This window comes from Chiloscyllium punctatum, chromosome 52, assembly GCF_047496795.1.
Source record: "Chiloscyllium punctatum isolate Juve2018m chromosome 52, sChiPun1.3, whole genome shotgun sequence".
Classification (NCBI taxonomy): Eukaryota; Metazoa; Chordata; class Chondrichthyes; order Orectolobiformes; family Hemiscylliidae; genus Chiloscyllium; species Chiloscyllium punctatum.
In genome coordinates, this window is record NC_092790.1 from 18,490,818 (window position 1) to 18,512,103 (window position 21,286).

The window sequence follows — 21,286 nt, forward strand, 5'->3', positions numbered from 1 at the left end:
AATCTCAATTATCTCCTTTCAGCCATTCTTGTGTTTTAATTCTAAGGCAGGTTGCCTTTTTTTGTTTGTCAGCTATTTTTTGTGAGGAGACATGGGCCATTTGGTAATAAGTAGATCCAGTTCACCCCTGCTGTTCTATTGAATCTCAGAAGATGGGACAAGCTCAAAATGAATATTTCACATCAGTTTTTTTAAACTGGGAAGCTAGTAAATTTAGGGAAATAAATATTGATGTTTTGAACATTACGAAGAGGAATGCTGGAGGTCTTAGAAGACAGATTTCGATAAATCTCAGATCTGATCTAGCACGTCCCAGGACATTGTGCGAAGTTAAGCAGGAAATTGAGGTGCTGGTTTCAGAAATATTTGTATCATCTGTAACTACGGTGAAATGCTGATGTGGTTTGTGTGGAATTAACTTCCAAAGCAGGTGGTGGACGTAGATACAGTCACAATATTTAAAAGACATTTGGATAAGTATATGATAAGGAAAGCTTCAAAGGGTTATGGGACAAGAACAGGCAATTGGAACTAGTCTCGTTTGAGATTATAGTGGGTATGGACTGGTTGGATCAAAGGGGCTGTATCTATGCTGCTTGACTGATTCTTACAGTGAGGCAACCGTTCTGGTTTGATCTCTTCACTTTGAAAGCTTTGACAGCAGAACGCCTCTTTCAGAGCCTTCTGCAATCAGACACCATCGGTATTCTGAAATTTAAAAAGCGTATAATGAATCTATCCGTGGAATTCAAAGATAGAGCACTTGTTCTGTTTGCCGGAGATCAAACTCAGGTTTATACGCCATGGGGGCGTGTTGCTACCGAACTGGTTGACGATTAAAGAACTGAAACAACTGGAAGAAGCAGAAAATGACTGTGGCTTCTATTATGCTCCCTCTCTACGGCCAAAGGATCTTACACATGAACACATCAGAGAATAAAACACAGAATGTCAGCGACCACTCATTATAAACTTACTTATGGTACGGGGGCAATTCGGTTCTTCCTAAATACTGGTAAAAACAATGACTGCAGATGCTGGAAACCAGATTTTGGATTAGTGGTGCTGGAAGAGCACAGCAGTTCAGGCAACATCCGAGGAGCAGCAAATCGACGTTTCGGGCAAAAGCTCTTCATCAGGATGGGCTTTTGCCCGAAACGTCGACTTTGCTGTTCCTCGGATACTGCCTAAACTGCTATGCTCTTCCAGCACCACTAATCCAAAATCTTCCTAAATACAGTACAACGTAACGTGAATCTGCCTGCGAGCGAGTACATGGACTGAGTAAGGCATCTATAGGACGACGATTCAAGACAAGTGACCACAGGAAGGTAATTCAATCCGATGGAAGGGAGACCTCCTTTCACAGATGCTGTGAGTGGCTCTTAAAAGAGACCTATCATCTTCCAAACATGATCATAAGCACTTCCAAAGAATGCCTCTTGTACCTTCGGGAGGGATGGTGGGGCGGCCGTTTCTGATTGGTCCCATTGTTCAGCCCCTCCTAATGTTGTTTCAATTCCCAATCAGATATCTGCCTCATTCCCCAATCCGGAGAGGGCACGGGGAGGGGGGCGGAAAGTACCGGCGCTAAATCATCAACCGCTTTCTTTCCAATTTGAATATCCCACCAATTTACAAACAAAGGAGCATGTTTTACACTAAGAAATGAAATACAAAAAACTGAATAACTTAAAAAAACATTAATACTCATGTTAATTTACTTTTAGTTTACATACCCAGAAACATAATGGTTCAGCCGTTTCAGGGAAGTTGTAGGTGGCTCTTAAAAGAGCCTTTGGGTTGTGGATGTGTGTATGTTTCAGTGCAGTGCGGTCCTTCACTTGGAGCTAGTGTACTTGGTCACCGCCTTTGTACCCTCCGACACGGCGTGCTTGGCCAGCTCCCCGGGCAGCAGCAGCCGCACGGCGGTCTGGATCTCCCGGGAGCTGATGGTGCTGCGCTTGTTGTAATGGGCCAGGCGGGAAGCCTCCCCCGCGATACGCTCGAAAATATCGTTGACGAACGAGTTCATGATGCTCATGGCCTTGGAGGAGATGCCGGTGTCGGGGTGAACCTGCTTCATCACTTTGTAGATGTAGATGGAGTAACTTTCTTTCCTGGACCTTTTCTGTTTCTTGCCACCCTTCGCTGGCGCCCTCTTCACCACTTACTTAGCGCCCTTCTTGGAGGGTTGCTGCGCTTTCTTTTCCTCTGCCATCGTCCCGCTCAATGTCAGAAACAGAAGAAGGGAAAGTGGGCTCGGATTTGATACAGTGAAGGCGTCACAATGCTAATAAAGGATTGGGGAAAGCCTGGTTCCTGATTGGGTAGTTTGCAGGAATGTTAACTTCACTGTGAATGGTTAGGTTGGGACTCAATGTGAATCTTCAGAGTTAAAACTCACAGAACACCAGGTTATAGTCCAACAGGTTTATTTGGAATGTAAGAAATGGGGAAGTGTATTGTTTTTGCAGATATAGAAAAGCAAGAGTGTGTTAGTGCAGAAAAGGGGTACAGGGAAAAATATCAGCTAGGCAAGAATTAGGGAGGTGTATCTTTATCTTTAATGAATAATTGTGGATAATTAAATACTAACTTTAGTGCAGAATTATTAAAGCAAATAATTCTTTAAAATAATAGTCTCAGCAAAATAGCTAAGACAGCTGAAACGCATAAACCAAGTATGAAAAGATACATTGTTAAAACCTATGTTCAAGAATAGAATGTACCTATGAACAATGGAAGATGTTACAAGCAAAGTAAAATAATATCAAGATACAAGTTTAGCCTTATGTCAGCACTTACAGGGGGGAAAGGTTGCCAACTTGGAGAAAAGGGAGCAATAAGTGCGGAGCGCAGCTGGGTAGTGGTAGAATACAATAAGAAAGATTGGGTAATGTAAGAGTCCGGAAAGATGACCTCACGCAGCTCAAAAGTATAACTGTACCAGCTTGAATGTTCATTGCTCAATTGCTTCTGCATTTGATGCCCTTTCTTGCAAGATCGTAGAATAAATTGTCTTGTTTCCAGTTTTGGTGGTCTCGTCTAAATTTTATTAAATTTATTTCTAACAAATTTGGGGGTTTGTTCCAGGATCCCAAGCTCCGGTCGCTTGGCATTTTTGGGAAAACGGAGATGGTGCACCTCTCTGATTTTGGCGATCTCTAGTTTCCCTCCTTGCCGCGGCGGCTCGGGCGAGCATGATCTGGACTGAGAGACCCTGGAAACAAGAGGGGCAGATGCGGTGGGTTCGGTCGGGTACTCTTGTGTGCACAAGACCCGGGTAAGATAGGGGTAGGCAGAGGTATTTGCTGCCAGTCAGATATATCCGGGGAACCGGGGTTCTGGGCAACCGGGTTAGGTGAATCCGGTCGACCAGGGTAGGCAACAGTAATTGCTGCCAGTTGGATATACTGTCGGACAGGGCACCAGGACTAGCTTTCATAGTGCCGCTTCTTCAACAGGTGGTTGTGACGCAAGACCATAAAATACAGAATTTATAGCAAAAGATTACAGCATCGTGCGGCTGATATATATTAAACAATCTGAGATTAAGTGTTTCATCTTTTAAAATGACTTTCTAGTTTTGGCTGTTTAATACGTAAACCCCAGAATTCCTTTTAAGTCATAGTCACATTCTCAAGATAACTTCAGGTGTTCTAAGAAAATGTGTCATCTCAGCCCAGGCAATGCTTTCAAGGTGTGAGGTTAAAGTCTGTTTGTGTCCTAATCTGGATTCAGACTGGTTCTATTTGTAAAGTGGGATTTACAGAATCTTACATGGATTGACTGTAGGTTATGCATTTTTGAACAAAATAAAATTCTGCAAATACAGATTCACCACATAAACTTATATGTGTGTACTTGGCAGATGGAGATAGAGAACGAGAGACAGAGAACGAGAGACAGAGAACGAGAGACAGACAGGCAGAAAGAAAGAAAGAGACAGACAGACAGACAGACAAAGAGAAAGAGTGTGTGTAAGCTTGGTAAAGTAGTGTGTAGGTGTGATGGGATATAACCCTGTGAGAGGGCGCATGCGTGGGTGAGTGTGGGGAATGTGTGTGTGTGCATATGAGATTGAGCTTGTAGATGAGAGAGGGTCTATGTTCGTGTGAGAATATGTAGGAGTGTGTGTGTGTGTGGGGGGGTGTGCATCTGTGTCTGTGACAGAGTGAATAGTTCATTGGGGTCACCTGTAGTGTGACATGAAGCCAAGGTCCCACTTGAGTCCATCCTCATGGCTATCAGCCTCTGCTCGGCCACTTTGCGTTGTTGCTTGTCCCGAAGTCCGCCTTGGAGGATAGTCACCCGAAAGGCATAAGCCGAATATCTTGGACAGATGAAGTGTTCCCCGACTGGAAGGGAACACCCTTGTCTGGTGATTGTTCTGCATTGTCCATCATCCGTTATAATAGTGTCTGCTCAGTCTCACCAATGTACCAATCCTTGGGGTATCCTTGCCTGCAGCGTATGAGATAGACAATGTTGGCTGAGTCACAGTTGGGGAACATTTCAGTGCTACCTTATTCTCTGTTTTGTTCCTGCCTGCCCTGACTGTTTGACTCACTCCTTTTCCCAGCTATACCAGTCTCACATTGATCTCTTTCCTCATTTTTTCCCTGGGTCCCCACTTTACTAGTTTAAATCCTTCCAAGCAGCTCTAGCAAATCTCCCTACCATTATATTAGTTCATTTCCAATTCAGGTGAAATCTGTCTTTCTTGTACAGGTCACTTCTATCCTACAAGAGATTCCAATGATCCTAAAATGTGAACCCATCTTTTTATACCAGCTCCTCAATTACACATTCATCTGCTCTATCAGCCAATCCCTACTCTTGCTAGCTCATAGCAACGGAAGTTATCCAGATATTAGTACTCTCAAGGACCTCCATCTTAAATTCCTGCCAAACTTTCTATATTCTCCCTTCAGAATCTCATCCTTTCCCTTCCTATGTTATTAGTGTGCACTCACTTCCTGCCAGTCCCTCTTCCCTTTGAGAATATTCTGCACGCTCCTTGCGATATCCTTTATTCTAGCACCATTGGAGGCAATACACCATTCTGATTTTTCGCTGCTGGCTGCAGAAATGTCTGTCTGTGCCTCTTAGTAGAGAGACCCCCTATCACAATTGATTGCTTGGAACCTGACGTACCCCTCATTACATTACAGCCAGTCTAGCTCTAATGTGGTGCAAACATGGGAGTGTAGTTATCTATCTGTACTAGTCCATTTCTGTTATGTGAGTATGAGTGTAGCAATCATTGAGAGTGATAGCGTTGTTTTAAAAGGTGTATTTTGTCATGTCCACAATAGTTAACATACAACATGACAAAGAAGGAATTGGAGCAACTGAACTCTATTGGAATACTTAACAGAATAATGCATACAATAACTCTTCCTATTTAACTGTTCCAATACAGTAATATCCCACAAACATCTTTGGCAAAAGGCAAATTCAATAAAATAGATAGTCTCACATCTGACTCCAGTAGCAGAAAGAGAATCTGCAGCTTCTGACTGTAACTGAGAGGAAAACTAGCTTTCCTGTCTTCAAGACAACAACCGTTTTGCTGAAAGCCAAAAGTAAAAATGTCATCCTGTGAGAGCTTGACCACACCCATTCAGGCTGCTTCTGTTGTTCCATCATTAAAAAAAGCCTCAAACTGTTTACTTTAGTGTCTCTGGTAGACTTCTCCACACTTCTGCAATAAAATCTCTCCTCAATAAGAAAGAAAGGACTAAAGAAATATCTTAAAGCCACAATATCATCAAACCTTCCACCTCTCTCAAAAAGAACCCATCAATATACAGGGATGGCCTAATTTTTAAAAATTGTTTAGCCGTACACTATTAGTACATAATACATATACATTTTGTTGACTCTAAGCATGCAAACACTCACTACGATAGTCCAATGTTTCCTGCTGTGAAACGCTTCCATCTTTTTTCATCAAAGTCATGACAACACCTTAGTAATTAGGTTCTCTCGTCCTGCCTTGTATTTAATTTGCAAATTGAATGACTGCGATAATAAGCTTAATCTAAACTTTGGTTGTTAAATTTCTCCAAAAGTAACAAACTCAAGGTCTCCTTCTCAAACATGAAGTATTTCTGTTGATGAGTCTTCAGTTTTCTGTAAAGATACCCAATAGGCCTCAAGTTGTTTGATCTCGTGGCTCAGATTCTCTGGCTTAAATTTGCTCATCAAGAACAAAAGGACAAAGTAAACCTCTTAAATCCACAGTACCATCACAGAGTCTCTGTCTCTCATTTCCAGCATTGTGAATACGAAAATTCATTTATCGACTGATCCATTCTTGTCACATGATCATGTAAATGTTGTAATTAATGTGTTCCTGTCAGTTATTGCAATTCAAGCGGGTGACTGTTGTTATAAATCTACCCTCTCAGTTTCTGCTGTGTGAATGTGAGTTTCGTGTGTCTGTCAATTTCTGCTCAGTGTAAAAGTGTGATTGTCAATATATGGCTGTCAGACTTTGTTCTGTGAATAGTTATCAAACTGTACCTGTCAGTTCATGTGAAATGGGAGTGTTATCAACTTGTTCCTGTCAGTTTCTGCATTGTAAATATGATGGTGCACTTATTAATCTTTCTCGGACAGTTACTATTGTGTAAAAATGTGAGTGTATTTACCAATCTGTCCGTGCCAGTTTCCAATATATGAACGTAATTTTATTAACATAACGTACCTGTCAGTTTCTTTTTAATCTCTGTGACATTCAGTCTCTACCTGACAGTAGTTGAGTTTGATTATTGATCTGAAATATCAGTTTCTGATTTGGATGAACATTTGAGCACAATTATTCATCTGTGTCTGATACTTTCTGATATCTAAATATGGAAGTGTAGTTGTCAAACCATTCCTGTTGGTATGTGCAATGAAAATATGAGAGTGTGTGTCACATCTGAGTGTCATGAATCTATCCATGATAGTTCCTAAAAGGTGTGTGTGTGTCTGTGTGTGAAGTAAATTCCCTGTCAATGTGTGTGTCATCATCAATGTCTTTTTGCCTGTTTCTGCCAATTGAATGAGTGATCAAAGGTATCAATGCATGCTTGTCAGTTTCTATTTGTCAAATGGACGTAATTCTCTGGCAGCCACGAATATTCTCTGTGAGGGTGTGATTCATTATGTAATACTTGCTATGAGGGTGATTTTAGGCATATTTGTTTCCGTTCTTGTGTGTATATTTTGTACAAGAATTCAGACTTTCCAGTTTCAAAATTGTGCAAATGTCAATGAGCTGTGAACAACTGGACACATTTACATTGTGAATTGTGAGAAACAAAACAAACTTACATTTTCTCTGTTGTTTGAACATCTCTCTCAAATTGAGCTCCACGAGTGGCTGACCCAATCTGCTTTGACTGTGCAAAGTATGTTCTTTGCTCTGACAGCAGTAATATACCTGCTGTTTGTTCAAAGCAGCTGGTCACACTGGTCACTGAGGGAATATTATATTATCTTAAGAATTTGAAGACTGAAGACAGAACAGAGATCTCCTGTAAATCACCCAATCAGCCAAGTTTGGCCATCTTTAACTGCTCAATGCAACATTCTGTTAATAATCATGAGGATATTGTATTTAAAGCCAGGAATTCAAACTGTCTGATTCTACCCTTCCTCCATATCTAGTGATTTTTCTTTATGTTAACTCAATACCAATTGAGTGAGGTCCAGAAACTAACCAATAACTGTACAGCTCCATGAATGGGGCTATCCAGCGCAAGCGGGGCTGGGAATCAGTTTCGTTTTTGAACTATTCACGTCAATTCCTACTTTGTGAATGACAACCACACTCTCACATTTTGCCCTTCTAAGCCTTTCTGAAATTACTTATGTGTTCACATAGCTGTGACTCACAGGGACAGATTAACATAGAACTACAGATCCATTGAAATGACATTGCACATAAGAGGGCCATTTGAACCCAAAGACACCAGATGGCCATTCTAATTCCACCTTCCTGCAACCAGCCCATAACCCTGCAGCTGAGAGCACTGCCCATTTCTGCAATCTGAATGTATTTCTCAATTTGTTCCTGTCAGTCTCTGTTTCATAGATATGTAAATGTATTTATCAATTTGTATTTGTCAATTGCTTCTGAATGAATATTTGAATGGAGTTATCCATCTCTACTTGTAAATATAAAAGTACAGCTATTAATATGTATTTGTCAGTCTCCACAATGTGAATGAGTGAGTTTATTGGCCAGCCTATCCCTGTCAGTTTTTGCTCTGTTAATCTGAGAATGTCAGTAATAACCTGTCCCTGAGAGGTTGTGGTTTGTTAATAGGTAAATGCATTTATCAACATATACCTGTCAGTTTCAATCAATGTGAATGTGAGAGTGCTGTTATCCAGCTGTGCCTGTCAGATTCTGCTGTGTGAATGTGACTGTCATTTTCAGTCTCTACCTGTCAGTTTTGTGAAATGAGCAAGTGATTGTCAATCAATGTGTTGCTGTCAGTTGTTGCAATGAGAATGTGTGACTGTAGTTATCAATCTGTCATGTCACTTTCTGCTATGTCATGCATGTGTGTAGTTATCAATCTGCACCGTTCAGTTTCTGCTCTGTATCTGTGGCTTACTTATCAATCTATTACTGTCTGTCTTTGCAATGTGAAAGTGAATTGATCAACCTTTCCTCATTAGTTTCTGTTCTCTGAATCAGAGTGTTTAGTTACGAATCTGTAACTGTCACTTTTGGATTTGTGAATGTATTAATCGTTCTGTATCTGTCATGTTTTGCTTTGAGTTTTCCAGAGAGTTTAGTTTTGATCTGTCCCTGTCACAATGTATGTGCATCTGTCAATGTAGTTACCAATCCATACCTGTCATTTTTTCTGGCTGAATGCTTGTGTGAAATTGACAGTCTATCCCTGACCAATTCTGCTGTGTGAATATGAGCAATTCGGAAGCAACTCTTCCTGTCAGTCTCTTCAATGCGAATATGTGAGTGTATTTATCAATATTTCCCTGTTAGTTTCTGCTCAGTGAGACAGTGTTGTGATTAATATATTCTGCCCTATGAATATTTGAGTGTCTTTATACTTGTCAGAAAATTTTCTCTGCATATACAGAAGTTTAGCAGTCAGTTTCGTCAATGTGAATATATGAGCACAGATTTGAATCTATGCCTATCTGTTTCTGCCAAGTCAATATGAGAGTGCAGTTTTCAATCTCTACCTGTCAGATTCTGTGTGAAATTGAGTGTACTCATCAAACTGTATCGGCGAGTTTATGTTATGTGAAAATGGAAGTGTTGTTATCAGTTTGTACCTGTGGTTTTCTGTTATATGACGAGAAGAGTGTAATTTATCCCTGTCAGTGTCTCCTCCATATATCCGAGGAAGTAATTAAATTATACCTGCCAGTTTTTGCTATGTGAATGAGAGTGTACATCTCAACCAATGTCTGGCAGTATGAGCTATGAGCATGAGAGTATTGCTATGAGTCTGTACCTTTCAGTTCCTGTTATTTCAACATGTGAGTTTAGTTCTCAATCTGTACCAGTCAGTTTCTGCTTGGTGAATATGTGAGTGTATATAACAATCATTCCTTGTTAGTATCTGTGTTGTGAATATGTAAATGAAGTTATGAATTTGCAAACCTGTCAGTTTCAACAATGTGCATATGGAACCATTGTTATTAATCTCTACCTGTCAGATTCTGTGCAGATTGGTGCAATTATCAATCTCTTTGCTTTGTGAACATCTAAATACAGTCATCAATATGAACATGTCAGTTTCCACTATGTGAATATGTATGTGTATTTCTCAACCTATCCCTGAGAGGTGTGTGTGTGTGTGTGTGTGTGTGTGTGTGCGTGTTGATATGAACATGTAGCTGTAAGTTTCTGGTATCAAAACGTATGTCGGTTTCCGTAATGTAAATGTTATGAGTCCAGTTATCAATTTATGACTGTACCATTCTGTTCTGTGAACATGTAAGTGGTGGTTATCATCTGTACCTATTAGTTTCTGCTACGTGAATGAATGAGGATAGTTGTCAACCTGTTCCTGTCAGTTTATGCTGTGGATGTGTCAGTGTAGTTATCAGTCTGCATCTGTCAATTTCTGCTAGGTCAATGAGAGAGCGTACTTACCAATATGTTCCTGTAAGATTCTGCTCTGTTATTTTTACGTATCGTTATCAAACTGTACATGAAAGTGTGTTTTTTCCTCTGAATTTGAAAGTGTAGTTATAAACCTTTACCTATTAGGATATGCCATTGGAAAGTTCTTGTCAGTTTCTGCTAAGTAAGTGCAATTATCCATCTGTGCCTGTCAGTTTCTGCTATCTGATTGTATGAGTGCAAGTATCAATCTATGTGTCTCAGTTTCTGTGACAAAAAACGAGTTTAGTTTTTGATTTGTATCTGTCAGTTTCTGCTTGTAAAAAATACCAATATATTCATTAAATCAAACCCATCATTTTCTGCAATGTAAATATGAAAACGTGGTTATCAATCTGTAACTAACAGTTTCTGTTCTGTGAACATATGAGTGTTGTAATCCATTTGTACTGGTCAGTTTCTGTGATGTGAATGTTCTTATATAATGCAGCACATTATATGACACAGTGGCTCACAGCGCCAGGGACCCAGATTTGATTCCTGCCTTGGTTGACTTTGTGGAGTTGGCACATTCTCCCCTTGTCTGTGTGAGTTTCCTCCCACAGTTCAATGATGTGCAGGTTAGGTGAATTGGCCATGCTAAATTGCCCATAGTGTTCAGGGATGTGTAGGTTAGGTGCATTCATCACAGGTAAATGTAGAGTGATAGGGAAATGGCTTTGGGTGGGATACTCTTCGGAGGGTTGGTGTGGACTTGCTGGGCTGTTTCACGCTGTATGGATTCTAATTCTAACTAAAAAGATGAGACCAGAAACTATCTGCTATATGTGTTATTAAATATAAATTTATTAGTTATTAATCTCTCCCCATTGGTTTCTTATTTGCTAATGTATAAATGCATTTTTCAATCTGAATCTGCCAGTTTTTGCAATATGAATATATGAGTGCAGTTATCATTCTATGCCTGTCACTTTCAACTCCATCAATTTGAGAGTGTATTTATCAGTTTATACCTGTCAGGTTCAGCTAAGTGAATGTGAATAGGGAAGGCAACCACCTCATCATATTATCACTAGACTATTAGTCCAGAGAGCCAGGTAATATTCTGTGGCCCCGGGTTCAAATCCCATCATTGGAGATGGTGGCATTTTAATTCAATAATAATCTAAAAATAAGAATTTAATGCCAATTCTCAGGGAAAAAAAATCTGATTCACTGACATCGTTCAGGGCACAAAAGCTGCCATCCTTACCTGGTCTGGCCTATATGTAATTCCAAACCCACAGCAATGTGGCTGGCACTTAACTGCCTCCAGGCAATTAGGGAGAATCAGCAATGCACACATCCCAGGAATGAGAAAAAGAAACATGTGGGAATACAGTTATCAATCTGTTCCTGCCAGTTTCTGCGAATGGGAGTAAATTTATCAGTCCATACCTGTCAATTTCTGCAACGCCAATCAATCTCTGTTTGCAGTGTCAATATGGGAGAGTAAATCGGTACCTGTCAGTTTCTGCTAAGTGACTATGGTTAGCAAATTGTTCCTTCAGTTTCTGCTTTCTGAATCTGCGAGTGTAGTTGTTAATCTATACCTATCAGTTTCTGCAAAGTGAATATGTGAGATTTGGTATGAATATGTAACTATCAGATTCTACTCAGTGAATATGGGAAAGCAGTTACATTGCTGTCCCCATCGGTTCCTGTTCTGTAAATCTGACAGAGCAGTTATTAATCTGCACTTGTCAGTTTCTGGTTTGGGAATATGTGTAACTATCATTCTCTCCCTGCTAGCTTCCCCCTAGTTGTATAAATGAATTTGCTTATCATTCTGTCCCTGTGAAGACTAGGAAACTTGGGGAAATAAATATTGATATCTTGAAAACAGTCCACATGCCAAAACAGGAGGTGCGAGAGGTGTTAAAAAAAACAGAAAGGTGTCTCAAACTCTGGGACCACATCAAGTGTATCCCAGGATGTTGGGAAGCAGTATTGATAATTTGAATAAATGACATTGTCTGTTCACTTTTTCTGTAATATATCGTAGGGAGGGCCAACCAGTCCCTGTCATTTACTGTAATATGTATGAGTGGCTGTGGTTATCAAATGACTATCTGTCAGTTTCTATGTGAATATGTGGGTGCAGTTCTCAATCTCAGTTTATGCAATATGAAAAAGAGTATAATTATCAGTCTGAAGCAGGGCTCATGCCCGAAACGTCGATTCTCCTGCTCCTTGGATGCTGCCTGACCTGCTGCACTTTTCCAGCAACACATTTTCAGCTCTGATCTCCAGCATCTGCAGTCCTCACTATCTCCACCTAAATTCGGTATGCTTACCAAAGAAGGCAAGCATGCCAAACACCTTTTTTACCTGCCACTCCACTTTCAACTAGCTATTCATATGCACCTATAGGTCTTATTATTTGGCAACGCTCGCCAGGATCCTACCATTAACAATGCAAGTCCTGCCCTGTTTTCAGCAATGACAGTATATGTGTATCTACCATTCTCTCCCTGGTAAAAACAATGACTGCAGATGCTGGAAACCAGATTCTGGATTAGTGGTGCCGGAAGAGCACAGTAATTCAGGCAGCATCCAAGTAGCTTCGAAGAGCTTTAGCCCGAAACGTCGATTTCGAAGCTTCTTGGATGCTGCCTGAATTGCTGTGCTCTTCCAGCACCACTAATCCATTCTCTCCCTGTCAGCCTCTGCAATGTGAATATGTGTGAGCAGTTTAGTCAGTTTCTGCTGTGTGGCAGTGAGAGGTAAAGTCCTTAATCTGTACTAACTACTTTCTACTCTTGCGTGCCAATTTGACTTAATTCTCTGGCAGCCACGAACATTCTCTGTGACTGTGGTTTACTTCGTGAGAGAAGGTATGAGATGTTTCATTAACATTTCGGGATGCTTTTGAAATGTGAAATGAAGAGATTAATTGCAGATTGCAGTTCTTAACGCTTGTTTTCGTTTCTGCCAGTTCTTCAGGTCCAGAAAATACTTTTTAAAAAGGGTAGAAAGCAACAGATGCGGTTCGGCAAATGAATGAGCGAGAAAGATTGTCTGAAGTATACATTTGTAACCTAATTAACAAGGTATTGGTGATTTCTCCTCTGAACAACGTCCTCCTTTCTTATACATCATTCTTTTATGCAAAACCTATTTCGTTATTTGTGAACCGGCGGGCTTTTCAAATTAGAAAGAAAGCTATTGATGATTTGGCGTTGGCTTCGAGAGAAGAGAACGTGCCCTCTCTTGGGAACAGATTAAACATCAGTGAATCTTCTTTCTGTTTGCTGCTATTTGCTCAAGTTACTCCCTATTTGATTATTTCGGGAGCTACAAGCCCCGGTTGAGGTGTAAGCCCTGAGTTTCATCATTGGGAAAAAAAAGTTCCCCTTTTCTTACAGACCCACGAGTAGATACATTGCACACTGATTTCTCAACTTACAAAACTCCGCGGGGTTCTGTTGTGTTGCAGATGGGGCTTTCTGCTTCGGTTAGAAGCTTTCAAAATGAACCGAGATCAAACCAGAATAGTTGCCGGACTGGAATAGTTAATGTGGAGCTTTTGCAATAAGGGAGCACGATATTAAAATAATACCTAAAGGCGGTGTTCGTTATTAATGCGCTCACGGTGAAGAACGTTCATAAAATCCTGACAGGGCTGAATGAAGGCATTCGGCCCATCGAGTCTGAACTTGCCCTCCAAAGAGCATCTCGGACCCTTGAAACAGCTTATGGGCTCACTTCTCCTAAAGAGAGACTGTGTGAACTGTACTTTTATAATCTAAAAGCAAATTAACGATGAAGTACGAAAGTATTATTTTCTATAAAACTCCCTTCTCTAATCTACATCTCGGCGGGATGCCCAAATCGGAAGGAAAACGGTTGATGGTTTGGCGCCATGTTTTCCCGCCTGCCTTCTCAGCAATGATCATATAGTAGTCATGATTTGGAGATGCCGGTGTTGGACTGGGGTGAACAAAGCTATAAAACAAAATCACACAACACCAGGATATAGTCCAACAGGTTTAATTGAAAGCACTAGCTTTAGGAGCGCCGCTCCTTCATGACAACCACCCGATAAAGGGGCTTCGCTCCGAAAGTTAGTGCTTCCAGTTAAACCTGTTGGACTATATCCCGGTGTTGTGTGATTTTTAACAATGATCATAGAGTTACAGCTGGTGGGAACCCCAAGGGAGACAATTAGGAGAGACGGGATTTAATCCAGAATACTCCACTACCTTAATATATGATGTACAAATTACATTGCAGTATGTATTCTTTTCATTGCCGCTGAATGGGAATAACGCCCCAGCAATGCATTACTCACTGGTGTTTAATATGCTCGCTTTCGCTCTCGGAATAAAAAAGACTCAGTCTCGGAAAATTGACTGACTGGTGAGTCTTTTTTTTCAGATGCAAATTAGGAAAGGGAGTAGCGTATGATGGTTTGAACTTTATTTTTGTAAAAGGCAAAAACAAATCACCGAATAGGAATTCACACTTTCTCCTCTGGCTTTTTGGCGGGAGTATCAATTCGAAATAAAAACGGTTGATCTCTTGGCGCCAAATCTTCTCCCGCGCCTTCTCCACAAGTACAAGCCATGTTAACACCACGATAAACAATGAGGAGAGAGGGCTTTTGTTAGGGGAATTCCTATTTGTGTAGTAAAATTACAAATCTCTAAAATCGTATTATAATTAATTCTGCGATCACCGAAGACCTCAGCCACTGTATCTTCATGGTCGCTAACGGACTCCAAATCAATACTTTACTCAATCCCTATTTACTTCATAGTTTTATAATTACAATATTAATTTACCACATCGTTTCCTGCTCTCTCTGGATGGTTTAGTGGCTCTGAAAAGAGCCGTTGTGTTTCTCTCTCTCTCTCGGGGTGAATGTGCAGGGCCGGCCAGGCTCCGTTTAGGCGCGCTCCCCGCGGATCCGGCGGGCCAACTGGATGTCTTTGGGCATGATGGTGACCCGCTTGGCGTGGATGGCGCACAGGTTGGTGTCCTCAAACAGTCCCACCAGGTAAGCCTCGCTGGCCTCCTGCAGGGCCATCACCGCCGAGCTCTGGAAGCGCAGGTCAGTCTTGAAGTCCTGAGCGATCTCTCGCACCAGCCGCTGGAAGGGCAGTTTGCGGATCAGCAGCTCGGTGGATTTCTGGTAGCGGCGGATCTCCCGCAGAGCCACCGTGCCGGGCCTGTAGCGATGAGGCTTCTTCACTCCGCCCGTGGCCGGAGCGCTCTTGCGGGCCGCTTTGGTCGCCAGCTGCTTGCGGGGAGCTTTCCCTCCGGTGGATTTGCGCGCTGTCTGCTTGGTTCGGGCCATTCTCTCCGACTCACTGTAACACACACACAGGCTGCTGCTGTCAATGCTGAGGCTGCTGCGGTGCTGCCTGTTTAAGGGAATGGAGAGCCCGCCCTAGAGCTGGGATTGGATACAGCCCTGTCCCTCAACCCACAGAGAAACAGCTTCGGAAGGGTCAGAAAAGGGCAGGAAAAGAATTGTTGGAGGCTGATTGGGTAACGTGAATGACAGTTGGTCAGTTTGAAAATGCCCGCCGAATTCACCCTCACAAACACCGAAATTAAATTAAACATTCAAACGTAAAACGCCATTCCGTCTGCAACTAAGATAAAATTTAATACTTCGTAGTATTTCTTCAAAAGCTAGTTAGCCGCCAGCGCGGACTGGAGGCGGGATCATTGCTGGATCTGTCTGTAACAGGCGGGATTTGTCTGTAACAGGCAGGAGGAAAGGCGGGGTTTAAAACAGCCCAGACAAACTGAACAACTGAACGTTTACCCGCCGTGAATCAATCTAAACAACCCCTCCAATTTAAACAGCTTAAAAGCAAATGCAGTGTACACCGATAAAAGGACAGAATCTCAGTTGATCTGTTATTTTTTACAAAAATACCCCCAGATTGTAATTAGCCCGAAGACAATGTGGAATTGCTGCCTGAACTGTCTGTAACAGGCAGATGGAAGGAACGTGCGCAGCGTCCCAGAATCAAAACTGAACAAAGTAACATTCCTGAACGGGTCAATGAAATACAAATACTACAATATGTCACATTCGTGACTCGGTAGCGTTATAAATATCGAAGTGAAATAACCAGATGGAGATCAATAAACCCACCCCTCCCTATTTGATGCCTTCCCCATTCACAGGTCTGCGCTCTCGTAAACCACGCCTGAGTGTGTATTTGATTTATTCAGATCAATTAATATCTAAGGTAGGTCTGCGCGCGGCGCCGGGACGGGGAACATTGGATCCGGGCTCAGTTCTTTCCTGAGAGAAGTGGGTGGCTCTGATAAGAGCCTTTGGGTTCAGATGGGTATATATTAGAGAGGTAAAAACAATATCAGATGCTGGAAACCAGATTCTGGATTAGTGGTGCTGGAAGAGCACTGCAGTTCAGGCAGCACCCAAGGAGCTTCGAAATCGACGTTTCAGGCAAAAGCCCTTCATCAGGAATAAAGGCAGTGAGCCTGAAGCGTGGAGAGATTAGCTAGAGGAGGGTGGGGGTGGGGAGAAAGTAGCATAGAGTACAATGGGTGAGTGAGGGAGGAGATGAAGGTGATAGGTCAGGGAGGAGAGGGTGGAGTGGATAGATGGAAAAGGAGCTAGGCAGGTAGGACACGTCCGGACAAGTCATGGGGACAGTGCTGAGCTGGAATTTCCAAGGAGCTTCGAAATCGACGTTTCGGGCAAAAGCCCTATATATTACACCGACTGGTTCATTTCTTTGCTGCTGTCTTGGTCACTTTTGCTTTGGGCTTGGCCTTGCCTTTAGCCGGTTTGCTGAGGGGTTTGGGGGCTTTAGGGCCCTTAGTCTTTTTCAACTTCTTCACGGGAGTCCGTTTCTTTGGCGCTGCTTTGCTCACCGCTTTCTTTGGCGGTGCCGTCTTCTTGCCGCTCGCTTTCTTGGCTGGGGATTTCTTGACTGTCGCTTTCTTGGCCGGGGATTTCTTGACTGTCGCTTTCTTGGCTGGGGATTTCTTTGCTGTCACCTTCTTGGCCGGTGATTTCTTCACGGCCGGTTTCTTGGAGGCCGCTGATGTTCCCGCCTTCTTTCCCGCTTTTGCCTTGACTGGATTCTTTGGGAGTTTGAAGGAGCCGGAGACGCCCTGGCCCTTGACCAGAACAAGGGAGCCGTTTGCCAGGCACCTCCTGATACTCTTGATCTGTGCATTTCGCTTTCCCACATCGATCCCGCTTCTCTCCAGCCCCTTCTTTATAGCGGACAGAGACGTCCCTTTGCGATCCTTGATATCCCCGACAACCTTCAGAATCAGCTCTCCCAACCCGGGACCGGGTGTTTTTTTTCCTGGGAGCCGCCGCCTTCTTCTTGGGAGTCTTGGCTTTGGTGGAGGAACCGTTTCGGCGGCTGCACTGTCACTCTTTTTTTTAATTTCAAAAATATACTTTATTCATAAAATAACTTGGTGGTCTGTACGGTTGGTCATGCCAAAAATAATCATACACATACAACAGGTACAGGTTGATAACTAGACTACCACATTCACATAGCAAAACCTGACAGGTACAGTATGATCAATGAATTTGCACATTTATAAACAAGAAGCTGATAGATACAGATTAATAACTGCACTCTCAGATGCACAAAGCAGAATCTGACAGGGATAGGTTGGTAAATAACTCACACATGCAGTTGGCAGTAAATTTCGGAGAAAGATTGATAACTACACTCTCATATTCATAAAGCAGGAACTGACATGAATAGATTGATTATGCTCCCAGTTTTTAATCACATGAATTGACATGTACACTTTGATAATGACACTCACATATTCATAGAGAAGAAATTGACAGGGAGAGATTGATAGCAAAACAAAAATTAGTGGAAAAATCACAGGTCTGGCAGTGTTTCAGGTCTAGAGACTAGTCCTGGCAACTGAGGGTGGCAAAGAATGCACACAATGTGGTCTCCTCTATGTTGGGGAAACAGAGTGTAGACTGGGTGTCCACTGTGCAGGATGCCTACATTCTGTCCAGACAAAGAGACCCTGAGCTTTCAGTTGCCTGCCATTTAAACGCACCACCCTGTTCCCTGGCTTCTCCCTGAGATCTCTGTCTCAGGCTTGCTGTATTGCTCCAACAAAGCTCAGTGCAAGCTGGAAGAATGGCACCTCATTTTCTGCTTGGGATCTCAACAGCCTTCTGGACTCAATATTGAGTTCAACAACAACAGGGCTTGAGCTCTGACAGTTATCCACTCCTTTCTCTGTCCTACTGTTCTCCTTTCTTTGGACTCTATCTCCATCTGTCTTTTACTCATCATCCTTTCACCCACCCTATCTTCCGTATAAAAACTAATATTTTCCTAGCCACCACCAGAAAATACAGAAGTTTGAATACACCACCCAACAAACTCAAGAACAGCGTCTCTGTTGTTATCAGACTTTTGAATGAACTGCTCAAATTTTAAAGGTGAAAGTTGGTACTGCAGATGCTGGAGATTCGAGTCAAGATTAGAAGGTTGCTGGAAAAGCACAGCAGGACAGGCAGTATCCAAGGAGCAGGAAAACTGACGTTTCTGACATTCCTGATGAAAGGCTTTTGCCTGAAACGTCGATTTTCCTGCTCCTCGGATGCTGCCTGACCTGCTATGCTTTTCCAGCACCACTCTAATCTTGCTCAAATTTTAATGTTAAGCTCTTTCTCTTTGCAGCTTTAATACTGTGTTGCGGATTCTGTTCTATGACTGTGATGCATTTTGTATGATATTATCTGCCTGTAAAGCACGCAAAATAATACTTTCCATTGTATCTCAGTGCGTGTGAGAATAATAAATCAAATCAAATGGATAACTACACTCTCAGAGAGCAGAATCTGAGAGGTACAGGTTGATAACTACAGTCACACAAACTGACAGGAAAAGATTAATAAATACACTCGAACACTGACATTACAAAGCCCGACAGGGAAAGATTGATAACTAAACTCTAACATTCGCAAAGCAGAAACTGATAGCGACAGATGAAATCTCAGCTCTCACATTCACATAGTAGAAGCTGGAAGGATTGACAATTACATAAACATATTCACCAGGCAGAAACTGACAGCTACAGATTGATAACTATATTTATGTATTGACATGGCAGAGTCTGAAAGGTACAGATTGACAGTTACACTCACTTTGACAAAGAAGAAATTGACAGGTAGAGAATGATAACTGTATTCCCACATTCACATCACTGAAACTGACAGCTAAAGTTTGATTAATACATCCACATTCACAGAGCAGAATGTGATCAATAACTGTATTCACATATTGACAGGGAAGAAACCGACAGGGACAGATTGTTCTCTACACTTTCATATTTACATAGTCGAAACAGATTAAAAATGATACTCTGATGTCAAATAGCGAAACCTGACCGGTACTGTTTGATAATTGCACTCACATATTGATATAGCTTAAACTTACAGATAGAGATCAATTCACACAGAAGAAAGTGATTGGTACAAATTGATGACTGCATTTAATATTCATAAAGCAGAAACTGACAGGTAGAACCTAATAGCAAAACTCACATTATCGTAGCTGAAACTGACAGGTTCAGGTTGATAACTGCACTCTCAGACACACAGCAGAAACTGTTAGGGACAGATTGGTAAGCAAACACATACATTCACAGGGCAGAAACTGACAGGTATATATAGATAACTAAACTCACATATCCACATCGGAGAAACACATAGGGACTGATCCTATTTATTTGAAATGTATGAAATGTATATAACAACCAGTCTCTGGCAGTTTCCTCAATGTGGATACACGAGTTCAGTTATCAACCTGCACCTGTCGGTTTATGGTATGTGAATGTATGAGTGTAGTTATCAGTCTGTCCCTATTTGTGTTTGTGATGAGAAAATGTAAATATATTTACCAGAAAGTGACAGCGACAAATTGATAAATGCATTCACTGACATGTTTGCACAGATTATACGGATTGATAATTACAGTTTGATAATTACACTCACAGAGCAGCATTTAACAGGTTCATCTTGATAATTGTCTTCACACATTCACTGAGTAGGAACTGACAGCTATGGATAGATAAGGAATCTTTCATATCCAGACATGCGATTATCCCATTTGTAGAGATGTTGGTTAGTATCTGGTCCTCAGTGAATTGGTACAGTTTTTTTGATACAATCACCAAAGAGCAGCACAAGCCTCAAATAGAATTAGCCCTGTGGTCCTGTTGGAATTGATGTCTTGAAGGAAAAACAGCTTAATGGTTATTAAATTATTACATTGACTTAATATTGATTTACAGACGATGTCTCTTCTGTCTTCCTCCAGACAATTACGTGGAGGACCAAGATAGTGTAATATCCTCAGTACAAAGCCAAATATGATCAGTTCCTTCTAATAAACAGCAGGTATGTTACTGTAGTCAGACTGATGAACATCCTTTCCATAGTTACAGAGCAGATTGAATTAAACACACATTGACTCAATTTCCAGAGAGAAATTTTCAAATCAAGAGGAATTATATCACAGAAGAATTACAATTCTTTTTCTCCCTCACCATTCTTTATGTACATTCACAGCCATCGAATTATAAAGATGTACAGCACATAAGCAGACCATTCAGTCTGACCCATCCATGCCAACCAGATATCAAAAATTAATCTTGTCCCGTTTGGCAGCACAAGTGCAGTTTGCCAGCACTTGGCCCATGTCCCTCTAAACCATTATTATTCATGTAAGTGTCCAGATGCCTTTCAAATTTTGGAATTGTTCCAGCCTCCACCACTTCCTCTGGCAGCTCATTCCATATACATATCACCACCTGCATAAAAACGTTGCCCCTTAGGTCTCTTTTAAATCTTTTCCCTCTCACCTGAAATCTGTACCCTCTAGTTCTGAACTCCCCCACCTCAAGGAAAATTGTCTATTTCGCCTATCCATGACCCTCCTGATTTTATAAACGTCAGAATTTTATAAGGGTTATAAAATTCTGTAAGGTCACCCCTCAGCCTCCAACACTCCAGTGAAAACGGGCCCAACTTCTTCAGCCTTCCCTTTCGCTCAAATACTCCAACCCTGGTAACAAGCTTGTAAATCTTTTCAGAATGTTTCATGTTTCATAACATCCTTCTGATAGGAAGGAGACCAGAATTGA

General features: G+C 41.7%; 2 protein-coding genes and 1 pseudogene across 2 annotated transcripts; all 3 read right to left on the reverse strand.

Annotated features, from left to right (window-relative positions):
• Window positions 1-1,840: 1,840 nt before the first annotated feature.
• Window positions 1,841-2,221, reverse strand: LOC140470588 (histone H2B type 2-E-like; annotated as a pseudogene).
• A 12,331-nt stretch (window positions 2,222-14,552) lies between these two features.
• LOC140470976 (histone H3) lies at window positions 14,553-15,467 on the reverse strand. Its single transcript, XM_072566892.1, has one exon. It carries the CDS (start codon window positions 15,447-15,449, stop codon window positions 15,039-15,041), a length of 411 nt encoding a protein of 136 aa, XP_072422993.1. The 5' UTR covers window positions 15,450-15,467; the 3' UTR covers window positions 14,553-15,038.
• A 1,397-nt stretch (window positions 15,468-16,864) lies between these two features.
• On the reverse strand, window positions 16,865-20,715 carry LOC140470613 (uncharacterized). The gene is made up of 3 exons (XM_072566661.1): window positions 20,690-20,715; window positions 19,099-19,162; window positions 16,865-17,527 (listed from the first exon to the last, which is right to left on the reverse strand). Exons 1-3 carry the CDS (start codon window positions 20,713-20,715, stop codon window positions 16,865-16,867), a joined length of 753 nt encoding a protein of 250 aa, XP_072422762.1.
• Window positions 20,716-21,286: the final 571 nt, after the last annotated feature.